A 14612-nucleotide genomic window follows, 5' to 3' on the forward strand; every position below is an offset into this window, starting at 1 on the left:
TCATAATGTGTAGATGGCAGGATTCAAGACGGGGGTGATAGCAAAGTCAACAATGAACAAGTACTTATCCAGTGATGTTGTAGGGAAGGGCCACACATAGAGAAACATACATGGCATAAAAAACAAAATCACTACAGTGATGTGAGCTGAGAATGTGACAAATGCTTTGGACAAGTCCCCTGAAGAACGTTCCTGGACAGTGACCAAAGTGAAGATATAGGATATCATTAGAGGAGAAGGTAGCCATGGATACAAACCCACTGTTAGCGATGATTACAAACTCTAGCTTGTAAGTGTCTACACAAGCAAGTTTCATGACCCGAGGAAAATCACAGTAAAAATTATCTACTTCATTAGGGCCACGAAAGGGCAAATTTATGACAAAAACAAACTGAGAGACAGCATGGATTATCCCCACTATCCAGGCAGCCACTACAAAAGGAAACACACATTTTGGGGCTCATGATGGTCAGGTAGTGGAGAGGCTTACAGATTGCAGTGTACCGGTCATATGCCATGGCTATGAGCAGCACCATCCTACCTCCACCCATAATGAGAATAAAAAATATCTGTATCATGGATTTTGGAAATGAAATGATGTTGCAGTCAGTGAAAAGATCAGAGATCATTTTGGGCACTGTGGTAGAGGACAGACCTAGATCAAGTAGAGAGAGGTTGGCCAATAAGAAGTACATGGGTGTGTGTAAATGAGTCAATAATTACCGTGGACACAATGAGGAAGTTTCCCAGGATCATTCCCATGTAGAACACAGAGAAGAACCAAAACAGAAAACGATGCATCTTCCATTTGAAAGTCCAATCAATACAAATTCAGATACCAGATTCATTTGTTGCATCCATTGGCTCAATCAGTAGAGAAGGTGCTGAAGTATTCTAAAGGTAGGAAGTAAGGAAGAATTGAGTGTTTGCCCATCAATGCTTTTGTAGGAATATGTTGCAAATGCCAAAATGTGACGTTGGAAAACATACAGCGAGGGTGGGTGAAAGGAAAATAAATGAATAGGAGAAATGAGATAATCAAAAGTTAGATTAGAGAGAGAAGGAAACAACATTACTTGGAAATATGGAGGAATTAAGAGCAAAGAGTAACACCTCCTGGTAAAGATCCTCTTTACCATGCTCCTTGTGCTTCTTTAGTCTTTTTATATTCAAGAAAACACCTTTTGTGTCATGAATAGTCAGCTATAATTTGAATGTTCAAACTTAATCATATTTGTACACACATATTTTAGCAGAATGTAGTGATTATTCTTTTACTTCATACCTGTGAAATCTCAGGCATTAATCACTCATAAAATAGTCACCAGACAATGAGTGAAAGAGTATTGAATCTGAGAGGAATGCTTACATAAAATGAAAAGATAGTTTACAATACTTGTGATTGCAACGAATCACTTGGAGAGTTATGATACACTTTAAGTCAAGTGAACCTCCAAAGCCCAAAGAGAGAGTGTCAAAAGCCTCGGAAAAAGGGCTTCTCCCTACTTTGCTAGTATTGAGAGAGGTTTTGTAATCTAGGTGTAATCACGATGTGCTAAGAGCATGTAAAAACTACAGGACCCCAGAGAGTCATTAAAGTTAAAGGTCATGAGAACTTTTCTTCAAGTATTTGAAGCTTTGGTCAGCTAAAATGCTGGTGAGTAAAATTTGAAGGTGAGTAAATTGCTACAACTTTTTCAAGGGGAATATCTGTTATCACTATGGATAAGTAGAAAGGTTGAAGATGTATATATATAATGCATATTTGGATCCATTTATTATTTAATCTAAAGTGAAAAATTAAAAGTACACTTAAAAGAGATAAGATATGAGAAGATAGGCAGAAAGGGGAATTTGATAAGATTAATACCCAAATGAGTGTGGCCATCATAAATGATGCAAATTTAGATTTGTTGACATGTTCACTAAATTCTAAAGTGACAAAAATTGTTTACAAGTGAGTATTATGTGATATGCCCTTTATAAGTATACACTACAAAAATATGTACATATATACATCAACATCTCAAGATCACTGGATAATGACATTTTAGGTCATTTTAATATTATAAAGGTTGACCATGTATATTTTGTATTTTTCTATATTGGCCATGTGTTTATAATAAAAATTGTGAAAAGATAGATATAGACTCATAAATACAGAGAAGAAACTGGTGGTTGCCAGATGCAAGGGTAGCAGAGGTTAGACAGAAATGGGTAAAGGGTCAAAAAATGGGCAGAAGATATGAACAGACAATTTTCCAATGAAGACATACAAATGGCTAACAGACACATGAAAAAAATATTCAAAATCATTAGCCATCAGGGAAATTCAAATCAAAACCACACTGACATACCACCTTATGCCAGTTAGAATGGCAAAAATTGACAAGGCAAGAAACAAATGCTGGAGTGGATGTGAAGAAAGGGGAACCCTCTTGCACTGGTGGTGGGAATGCAAGTTGGTACAGCCACTTTGGAAAACAGTGTGGAGGTCCCTCAAAAAGTTAAAAATAGAGCTACCCTATGACCCAGCAATTGCACTACTGGGTATTTACCCCAAAGATACAGACATAGTGAAGAGAAGGGCCATATGCACCCCAGTATTCATAGCAGCATTGTCCACAATAGCTAAATTGTGGAAGGAGCCGAGATGCCCTTCAACAGATGACTGGATTAAGAAGATGTGGTCCATATATACAATGGAATATTACTCAGCCATCAGAAAGAATGATTACCCAACATTTGCAGCAACATGGATGGGACTGGAGGAGATTATGCTAACTGAAATAAGTCAAGCAGAGAAAGACAATTATCATATGGTTTCACTCATTTATGGAACATAAGAAATAGCAGGGAGATTGGTAGGAGAAGGAAAGGAAGAACGAAGGGAGGGGTGGTAAACAGAAGGGAGAATGAACTAAGAGAGACTATGGACTCTAGGAAACAAACTGAGGGCTTCAGAGGGGAGGAGAGTGGGGGACTGGGATTGGCGAGTGATGGGTATTAAGGAGGGCACATATTGCATGGTGCACTGGGTGTTATACGCAAATAATGAATCATGGAACACTGCACCAAAACCAAGGGTCTACTATATGGTGACTAACATAACATAATAAAAAATTTAAAAAACTAAATGAAAGATCAGAGATGGAAAAACAAAAGAAATGGGTAAGGGGAGTGGGAGGTATAGGCTTCCAGTTATGAAATAAATAAGTCATGGATATGAAATGGCATAGAGAATATAGTTGATGGTATTATAATAGTGTTGTATGGTAACAGAGTATAGTCACACTTGTGAACGTAGCAGTATATATATTATATAAAATTTTATTTTATTTATTTATTTATTTATTTATTTACAAAGATTTCATTTATGCATTTGTCAGAGACAGCCAGCGAGAGAGGGAACACAAGCAGGGGGAGTGGGAGAAGAAGAAGCAGGCTCCTAGCGGAGGAGCCTGGCGTGGGGCTCGATCCCAGAACGCTGGGATCATGCCACAAGCCAAAGGCAGATGCTTAATGACTGCGCCACCCAGGCGCCCCTAAAAATTTATTTTTATATTTTTATTTATGTATTTTATATTTATATATTAAGAAATGGAGGTGAATTCAAACCAGTTAAAATTTTTTTGGTTGTTTTTCTTTCTTTGAAAACATTAAAGAATCATAAATTCTTTGGAGGCAGAGTCCTGAAAGAGATGGTTTCTCTCCCTGCTGGATATTTTGACTTTAACATTCAGCACATAGGAACCTTTTTAAATAGGTAATGCAGAACATCAGATAGAACTTAGTTCTTTCTATTTTATAGATTGAAAATTCCCACTCCTTAAGGGGCCAAGAGCAATCATAACCAACCTAAAACTGAAAGCACAAAGAAGCAAAGCTGTCCAAAACTCATTTTGCCAATGTCCTGTCACCATTGTACGATATTCATGAATTTTTCTTTTAATCTGTACTCTTAACCATTTTAGCTTGCTTCTAATAGAGGTCCTTTTCAGAACTGATGGACACCAGTTCCATTAACTCATATTCATTCTTATCAGTCTCCCTCTAATTCTTGACCTAGTCATTGGCTAACATCATCAAATGCTTTATCAAATATGCCAAATGGAGGGAACTGACTCACCCCATCATTCCCCTTATGAGGGCAAAGAATCATTTCCATTTGTATAGTCTATTAACAGCATGAGTGGGAATGGAGTGGGCAAGACAGATTTACCATATTTGGTCCTCACAATGGGAAACATGGAATATCACATAAGATGATGAAGAAAGTGGTGAGAGATACCAGTTCCTTCAGATATCAACCCACCAAGGAGACATCATAAATGTTAATTCTTTCAGAAATATCTCCTTCTCAGGTCATAATATAATTTTGTGATTACAATAGTAAGAATAGTGTTCAAGGGATTGGAATAACTACTGACAGAAGGAAAGTATACAAATGGAAAGGAAAGAGAAAGTGGAATGGGAGTATAAAAAGAGAGAGTTTGCTCTAGTACTGCTCAACATTAGGAGCATTTTTTTTGAACTACCTATTCTGTTCTAAGGTGTGCTGCGACATTTGTAGAAACTCACTAATTTTGATTTCTGCTTTGTAGTATAATCACCTCCAAGACAAAAATACATGTTTCTTCCCAGTGAGAATACAGTTAATTAGTGGTAGTAGGTGTTAGTGACCCATTGATGTTTCTCAGATCTCTAATAACTAGCCTTTTATTGATTTCTCCTGGGAGCCAGTTCTGTGAGTCACATTAATTTTCTCAAGAGAAAAAGAAAAGAAGGTAGGTGTCAGAATATCTCCTGTATGTTAGGAAAGATAACATGCTGGATGGGTGGAAAATAAGTACCATTTAGGAGATGTGGAAATGTGGGCCTACTTAGATTTGCTGAGTTGGGAAGAGAAGATCTTTTTTATTTTTCTTAATCTTCCACAATTATTGCAGATGCCCTCATTTATGGAGTGTGAGAGTTGAGCCATACATACCAAAATTTTTTTCCAGAACAAGCAAAAAGCTTTATGCAAGGGGGGATTTCTCATAAGCATTCATGATTCTTTCTCATTCCAGATGTTTTATCTGTTACTTATTTCAAAATTTATCATGCAACAGTAAAAATGTATTGAATGAATGAAAGAAAGAATGAATGAATGAATATCCTTTTGTAACTATTTTTTTTCTTTAATCATATGAATTCTAACTGGATAAATGGTATGGGACCATGGTGAACTGTTGAACTAAAGAAAAAAACCTTAAAAATGCTATTCTAGATTAGGAGTTGAAAAATTATGACCTATGGGCCAAATTTGGGCCACTGCCTGCTCCTCAAAAAAAGTTTATTGAAGCAAAGCTACAACCATTTGTTTATGTACTGTGTATGGCTCTTTTGTGCTACAATAAGCAGAGTTGAACAGTTACAACAGAGACCATATGGCTGTGATTTGATCTGTTACATAAGAAGCTTGATGACCCTACCCTAGGTCAAGCCAGACAGGCAGAGGAAGAGGGTATAGTAGAAGGATCATCCACATCCATTTTCATTATCTTCATATATATTCACATGTAAACTTTCAGATGAAGTCTGGGAAATAAGTTTGTTGAAGTTCTGTAGATTATGCCTCCAAAAACACTGTCTGTACTCAACTGGGTACATATTTGTGGGGTCCAATTCAAAGTGAATGCGTATATATGGCTTTTATTTAACAAAATTATTTAAAATCTCACCAGTCAATTCTCATACCTTTCCAGAAAATCAAAGAGGAGGAAAAACTCCCAAATGCATTCCATGATGCCAGCAAAATGCTAATATTAAAGTCAGATAGGATACTACTAGAAAAGAAAAGTACAGTTCAATGTTTCTGATGAACATAGATGCAAAAATTTTGAAAAAAATACTAGCAAACTAAATTCAGCAGCACATTAAAAAGACCATTCAGCATGATCAAGATGGAGTTATACCTGGCATGCAAGGATTGTTCAATTTACAAAAATCAATCAGTGTGTCATATTACATTAATAAAATGAAAGAAAAAAAATCAAATCATATGATCATCTTAATAGACCCAGAAAAAGCAGTTGACAAAATTTAACATCATGTTTATAATAAAACACGTAACAAATTAGCCACAGAAGCAACACATCTCAATGTAATAAAGGCCATATATGACAAGCCATCAGCTAAATGATACTTACTGGTAAAAAGTTGAAAGCTTTTCCTCTAAGATCAGAAGTAAGACAGTGTGCCCACTTTCATCTTTTTTTTTTTTTTTTTTTTTTTTTGCACATAGTTTTGAAAGTCCTAGCTAGAGCAATCAGGTAAAAAGATATAAAAAGCATCAGAATTGGAAAGGAAGAACTAAAAATGTCCATATTTGCAGTTGATATGATTTTATATGTAGCAAATCCTAAGGACTCATCCAAAAAAACCCCAGAACTAATGAACAAATTCAGTTTAGTTACAGAATACAAAATATAGAAAATTCAGTATCATTTCCATATACTAACAACATATTTTCTGAAAAGGAAATAACAAAATCAATCCCATTTACAATAGCATCAAATACGCTAAAATACTTGGGGACAAATTTTGCCAAAGAGGTGAAAAATCACCACTTTGGAAACTACAAGACATTGATGGGGAAAAAAAGACAAATAAATGGAAAGGTATTCCATATTCATGGATTAGAAGAATTAATATTGTTGAAATGTCCATACTATCAAAAGCCAACTATAAATTTGATGCAATGTCTATGAAGATTTCAATGGCATTTTTTTCTTTTTTTTACAGAAGTAGAAAAAAATACTCCTAAGATTTATATAGAACCTGGGCAGGATTATATTGTTTAAATTCTACATTTTTGCAATTTCCTTAGTTTTCCTTCTGTTAATTGATTTCTAGTCCAGACTACTATTGTCAGAGAAGATATTTGGTATAATGTCAATCTTTTAAAATTTGTTTAGGCTTGTTCTGTGGCCTAACATATGATCTTGTTCCATGTGCCCTTGAGAATTTGTGTTCTGTTGCTCTGATGAATGTTCTGTATATGTCTGTTGAGGTCTGCTCGGTCTAAAGTAGGGTTCATGTCCAGTGGTTCCTAACTGATTTTATCTGAGTGATCTATCCATTGTTTAAAGTGGGGTGTTGAATTCCTCTATGGTATTTGCGTTGTTGTCTTTTTAACTCCTCATATCTTTTAGTATTTACTTAATATATTTAGGTGCTATAATGTTCTTTGTGTATATATATATATATATATATTCTGTGCCTATGTATATCTATATATAATATAGATATATATATTTATGATTGTTACAGCCTCTTGGTGAATAGTCTCCTTTATCATTATATCATGACCTTCTTTTTGTGTTATAGGATTTGACTTAAAGTCTACTTTGTCTTAGTTTAGCTACCTCTGCTCTTTTTTGGCTTCCATTTGCATGGAGTATCTTTTTCTGTACCTTTACTTTGTGACTGTGTGTGTACTTAGAGCTGAAGTTAGTCTCTTGTAGGCAGCATATAGTTGGTTCTTGCTTTTTTAGTCATTCAGCTACTTGTACCTTTTGATTGGAGAATTCAGTCCATTTACAGTTATAGTAATTATTGATAGGTTAGGACTTACTAATGGCAGAAAGGATTCTAAAGGATAATGCCATCTTATTTATTGTTTTCTGGATGTTTTATAGTTTCCTGAACCTTTCTTCCTCTTTTGCTATCTTTTGTGAACTGGTGATTTACCATAATGGTATGCCTTAATTCCCTTCTCTTTATCTTTTGTGTATCTACTGTAGGTTTTTGCCTTGTGGTTACTATGAGATTGCTAAAACATCTTAGAGATAAAACTATCTGTTTTAAGCCGATAACAGTGTAACTTCAATCACATATAAAATCTCTCCTTTTACTCTTGGAAAGGGTAACCCCTCCTTGAAATTTTGTGTTTTTTTAAAGTGAGAATAGTTACTTTTTGTTACTCATGAGTTCAGGAAAAATAAAAATAAAAATAAAAATATTTGTGTGCTGTCTGCTCTGTCTGAAATTAATAGAGCTAATCTTTCTTTCTTTTGATATGTATCAGTGTGGTAATTTTTTTTCCTGACCCATTTGCTTTTAATCTATATGTGTCTTTATATTTAAAGTGGGTTCTTATAGACCCAATATATAGTTGGATCATGTGTTCTGACCCACTTTGATAACCTCTTTTAGTTGGTACATTTAGTCTATTGACATTTAAAGTGATTATTTGAATGGTGGATTAACATCAACCATGTTCATTACTGTTTTACAACTTTTGTCCTCGTTCTTAGTTCTTATATTTGTTTTCTACTTTTTCTACCTTGTCCTTTTAGTTGAGTATGTCATAGGATTCTATTTTCTCTATTTTCTTGGCATGTAATTTATAGTTGTTGTTTACTTTTTTAAGTTATCTAAGAGTGTGCAATGTCCATTTCCAACTATTCCAAGTCCACTTTCAAATAACACTATACTACTTCATGGGTACTGTAGGTACCTTGCAATTACAAAATAATCCTAATGTCTTCCTTGTGTCATTGTTATCATTCAGTTCACTTAACGTAAGCATATATTAGCATCTATTTGTATGTATATACACATATACATGGATAATATATAAACATAGGCATATATAATTGATTATGTAGTTGCTATTATTGTTTAGACAGTTATCTGTTATAATAATTAAGTATAAGGAAAATAAGTTTTTATTTTACCTTTACTTATTCCTTCTTGTATGCTCTTTCTTTCTTTGCATAGATCTGAATTTCTGACCTATATTATTTTCCTTCTCTCTGAGGAACTTCATTTACTGTTTCTTTCAAGGTGGGTCTACTGGTAAATTCTCTCAATTTTCATTTGCCTGAGAAAGTCTCTATTTCTTCTTTACTTTAAAGGATAATTTTGAGTATAGAATTCGAGTATAGAATTTCTTTTTCCTCTCAGTACATTAAATATTTCACTCTATTCTCTTCTGGCTTGTATATTGAGGAGAAGTGGGATATGGTTCTTCTGTTTGATTTTTTATACATTAAGGTTGTTTTTTTCTGTGACTTCTATGAGGATTTTTTGGTAGCTTTCATTTTCTGTGATTTAAAAATGATATTCCTTGTGTAGTGTTCTTGGTTTGTTTGTTTGTTTGTTTGGCATTTATCCTATTGATGTACTCTGTGCTTTCTGGACCTGTGGTTTGGTGTCTGACATCAATTTGGTGTAATTTCTGTCATTACCATTTGAAATATATTTTTTTCTGTCCCCTGTTCTCTTTTCTCTCTTTCTGGCATTCCCATTATGCATATCACACCTTCTTTAGTTATCCCACAGTCCTAAGATATTCTGTTCTTATTTAAAATTTTTTTGTTCTGCTTGTTCTTTAGTTGTCAAAGATCCTATTGCTATATCATCTAGTTCAGAGATTCTTTCCTCATCCAAGTCCCATCTACTAATGAGCCCATCAGAGTCACTTATCATGGCTTTTACAGTGTTTTCAATCTCTAGCATTTCTTTTTTGTTCTCTTTGGTTTTCCATCCCTCTGCGTACATTGGCCATCTGTTCTTACATGCTGTCTATTTTATCCATTACAGTCCTTAGCACATTGTTCATAGTTATTTTGAATTTCTGGTCTGATAATTCCAACATCCCTGCTATGTCTAGCTCTGAAGTTTGTTCTGTCTCTTCAAATTGTGTTTTTTGCCTTTTAGTATGCCTTGTAATTTTTTTCTCGATAAGTAAACATGATATACTGGGTAAAAGGAACTGTTATAAATAGGCCTTAGTTAATGTGGTGGGGAAGTGTGGGTAGAGGGAAAGCATTATATAACCTCACAATTAGGTCTTAATCTTTTAGTGAGCCTATGCCTCTGGACTGTGAACTTTACAGGTGTCTCTGTTTTTGTGTTTTTGTTTTTGTTTTTTAATCCACCTTAGATGTGACAGAATGGCAAGCATGGGTTGGAGTTGGGTATTTGCCTTCCCCAGGTTATTTAGGCTCTTATAATACCTCAGTAGTTTAGATTCTGGTTTCCTACTTTCCACTGAGGGCAAGGCTTCTTAAGAAAAACAGTGTTGTGATATATTTCAAAATATTTCCTTTTCCCCTTTCTCTGCCAGAAACCTGAGGGGATTTTTCTATTATTTACTAGGGAATCTGCTGGAAGTAAACCTCACAATATTTTTGGGACCTCCTTCCCACCATGGCTGGTTTACCCTAGACAGTTTTTAACTTTCAAAATTTGCCTGTACTGAGACTCCAGCAATTCATCAATTATGGTTTAGGTTTCCTACACCAGCTGTCACTCCTATAGCAGTTTCTGCTGTTTGTGTCTGCTCTAATAAGCCATGATGACCTGTATTTGTTTGTGTCTCTAATCTAGGAGACAGCAGTTTGCCCTGTGTCTTCCCCTGTCTAATGGATCCAAGGAGAGTTGTGGGTTTTTCAGTCTTTTCTACTTTGTATTTGTTGTTAGGATGGAATAGTGACTTCCAAGCTCCTTACATGCAGAACTAGAAACCAGAAGCCTTTATATTTATTTTTGACAAATTTAAAGTTAATGTAGTAAAACATAATCTTTTCTTTTTTTCATGTTTTCTACTTGTTTTGCCTTGCTTAAAATTGAATATTTTAATGCCACAATTATATAACTCTCACATTATTGAAAATTACTTTATGATATAATTTTAAAATAATTTTATCCAATTAATTTATTTTGAAGGCTATCTAATTTTTTGTGTTTGTATGAAGAACTGAACTTTTTGTTTGTTCAAATTCTTAATTATTATTATTCTTAATTATTTCTGATTATATGGATTTATTCACCTCTGTTTTGAGACTCTACCTTTATTATAGGGTAGAAATTAAATCTTATCTGCGCTTTCCTTACTAATTATTTTACTTTCATTCTTATAAGTGTACATTGAACAGCATGGATTTCCTACCTCAACTCCTTCCTAATTGCTAGTTTACTTGTTTCTGGAGCTGATTTCCATTTCATACCATATGTATTAATCTGTCTTTTCTATGTGATTAAGGAAAGAAAAAAAAGCTCACAAAAACCAAAAAGCAATTAACCTAGCACTTCGCTGGGAATTATCAAATGGCTTTAGTGTATATTTGTCCTCACAAGTATGGGTGAATTTTATAATTTCTGCCTAACTGGGTTTGTCACTTAAAGTGGAGAGTGGTTACTTACATATAGGCCATGATTATATGTGATATAATTGCTTCTTTAGCCAGAAGACACCAGGAAGAAAAACACTTATACTTCTTACTTATGTTTCTGTTCTTACTGTGTTCCAAGAAGAGTGTTAAGTAGCAGGGTTGGTAACCTAGCTCAGCCCCTATAGTGCTTACACTGTGAACCCGTGAGTGAAGTACTTATGAATGGCAAGGACGAAGTCTTTCCATGGGTTCTTTCAGTATGGTCTCTTCTCAGTAAGGCAGTTAAAGTGTGTTTGTCCTTTCAGAAATACAGATGGAATCTGAGTTTGTCCTTTCAGAAATACAGATGGAATCTGAACACTTGATATGGTTTCATTTGTTGATGCATTTAATCAGCAACTTGGTAGCAACTTAGTGGTTGTTTACATTAGATCCCTTTCATGGTGGAGGACTAGCGAGTAGTTCTTACTGGGGTAAAGGTGTTTCCCAAGTATGGTTTTGGTTTTGACCATCCTTACGGCAGTAGGTTAAGTGATCCAAAGTGATCCAAAGACACATAGAAAGTCTAATGTCCTTCATCGCTTAGGACAAAGAAATATCTTTACAGCCAAGAAAGTACAACAGTGGGCACATAACCAAGTGATCCACTGGTGCAGCAATATATGGTATGCAAAAGTGTGAGACTAGAAGATCATGGGAATAGCCTTTTAAAGATGAAAATAGAGGTGCAAGTAAGTATGTTGGTGATGACACTTTGTGCTTTAACATGTGATATATACTTTGAACCACTGGACATCATAAGGTATTGTATTCCAAAATGCATAGGTCTGGAAACCAAAGGTAGTCAGTGAGAGTGGCTCCACTCACCATCACTTCTTTGGAGAATTTGAGCTTTCTGAACCTACAGCTTTGACCTCTGCTGGGGTAGGATGAATGCTTCTTCTGGGGACAGAGTAAGCATTTCAGTAAACCTAAAGTTTTAGTAGCTCACTAGTCATTTTCGTTTCCTTGTGTTTGTAGATCAGCAGACAAAAAACAGTTACTATCATGCCAGGTATAATTAACCTTTATTATCACAAAGAAATAGAATTGCTACTACACTTGCATCAGCCATTATTGTGATAACTCTAAATGGGCAGTTGCAGCAATTGAAGCATGACAAGAGAAGGGTAATCATGGATTTAGTGTTACTAGGTAGGAAGATATGGATCTGAGCAAGTGATCTAGATCAGCAGAAGTGCTGGACAAATGTGAGGAAAATCTAGAATGGATTATGGAGGAAGAAGATAGTGAAAGTATTCTTGGGTACATATGCAATGATAGACGCCATTAATACTTGTTTCATTAACACTCCTGTATTTGAAGAATCAGTGATGGAGTGAACTTACATGGAACATGAATGCCTCTAAGCATGGGAAAATGTGGAGTGTATCTGATAATTTCAGTGTTGCATTCATATCCCTCTGTGCTTAATATTTCCAAGAATGTATATTGTTTTGTACCATACACTGCAAAGATTTTCTGCCTGAGGACTTTTCTTTGGATATCAAAACTGTTCAACCTGCTATGTAGGGGAAGCTTGGAACTTCCATGGAGTTAATGCCTCAGAGCTACCCCAACACAGAAATACACAGCTTCCTTGCCTCAAGTGAAATAAAGATGTTATAGAAAAGGTGCATTCTCCTAGAGGGCCATAGCAGAATTGCCCCCAATGTCCATATGGTAGAATGCCAGTTAGTATACCCTCTGTTGGCATCCATTCTTTTTCTGCCCCGTCTCCACTTGTGAACAAATGTGTTCCTGGTGCCCCATCCAAATAAACTCCTGGCCCACTGAATTTGTCTCTGGGTCTTCTTTTAAATAATAAGTAAAGCTGTTGGAGCCATACACACACACACACACACACACACACACACACACAGCAATTTAATGTGAAGATTCTTGATGTTCATTCACCAGAACTAATTTACAGGTTATTTTTAGACGTTATGAATAGCAGAAACAGTGTTATTACATTTTTATTTGAGAAATAAACAAAAATTCAAAATTAAAATGTTCTTTGTTAGATTATGCTGTTCTCTGTTAGAATACCAGTTCTTAGTGTGATGAATTTACATTCCCGTGATTGGTAATGGTTGTACACTCCACAGGTGAAGTAGTAGCAGGCTTAGGATGGCAGATGATGAGTTTGTTCGGGATATGTTAAATTTGAGGTACCTAAGTAGGGATGGGTCAGTGCGTAATGGGATGTTTAGTTTTAAAACTCACCCAAAAAAGTGGTCAACACAATCTGGGATAAGATATCTTTTTGCACAGTCTTTTTATAGCCAATTTTATGTCTTTGTTCCGTAATGTATAGATGGCAGGATTCAAGACAGGGGTGATAGCAAAGTCCACGATGAACAGATTTTTATCAATTGAAGGTGGGGGAGAAGGCCAGACATACAAAAACATGCATGGAGTGAAAAACAAGAAAACCACAGTGATGTGAGCTGACAAAGTAACAAATGCCTTGGACAATTCTCCTGAAGAACGTTTCCGGACTGTGATCAAAATGAACGAATAGGAAAGGATCAGCAGGAAGAAGGTGCCCATGCTCATGAAGCCACTGTTGGCAGTAACAATAAACTCAAACTTGGCTGCATCTGTGCACGCAAGTTTTATGATCTTAGGAAAGTCACAGTAAAAGCTGTCCACTTTATTTGGCCCACAAAAAGGCAACTTTATAACAAATAAAAACTGAGACATAGCATGGATCACCCCAGTTACCCATCCAGTGATTACAAATGAAATGCATATTTTAGGATTCATGATTTTCAAGTAGTGAAGGGGCTTACAGATGGCTGTACACCTGTCAAATGCCATGGCTATGAGTAACACCATCTCCACTCCTCCCATGATGTGGATGAAGCATATCTGTGTCATACAACCTTGGAAAGAAATTACTTTGTATTCATGTAAGAGGTCTTTGATTATCTTGGGAACTGTGGTAGAGGAAAGACCCACATCAATGAGGGACAGGTTGGCCAGCAGGAAATACATGGGAGAATGTAGGTGAGAATCAAAAATTACCAAAAACAAAATAAAAAGGTTTCCCAAGATGACCCCTAAATAGAGCAAAGAACATATCAAGATGAGAAAAAGTTTTTTCTCCCAAGAGCAAGAAAGGGCCAGTAACACAATCTCTGTGATCACAGAGTCATTTAATCCACCCATTGACTGGGAGAGGAGAGCTGATTTTCAAGTGACCTGAGGATAAAAATTAAAAAGAGTAAGTATCACTGGCAGAAACATAGATCTCCTAGTTGCCTTGCTAATTAAGTTAGATATAATTGACTGAGAGGAAAAAAATGAAGAATTTGGAGGAAATAAGTTTAGCAGCAAATTTACTATATAAAGGGAGATATATGAGGGAAAAATATGTGACTATAAATTTTGCAGATA

At 35.4% G+C, this 14612-nt stretch overlaps 1 protein-coding gene and 1 pseudogene across 1 annotated transcript; both read right to left on the reverse strand.

The window, feature by feature from the left end:
* On the reverse strand, positions 1-801 carry LOC125281535 (olfactory receptor 4F6-like; annotated as a pseudogene).
* A 12647-nt stretch (positions 802-13448) lies between these two features.
* Positions 13449-14384, reverse strand: LOC125281537 (olfactory receptor 4F21-like). The gene has a single exon (XM_048215302.1). It carries the CDS (start codon positions 14382-14384, stop codon positions 13449-13451), a length of 936 nt encoding a protein of 311 aa, XP_048071259.1.
* Positions 14385-14612: the final 228 nt, after the last annotated feature.

The sequence above is a fragment of the Ursus arctos genome, unplaced genomic scaffold (genome assembly GCF_023065955.2).
Source record: "Ursus arctos isolate Adak ecotype North America unplaced genomic scaffold, UrsArc2.0 scaffold_33, whole genome shotgun sequence".
Classification (NCBI taxonomy): domain Eukaryota; kingdom Metazoa; phylum Chordata; class Mammalia; order Carnivora; family Ursidae; genus Ursus; species Ursus arctos.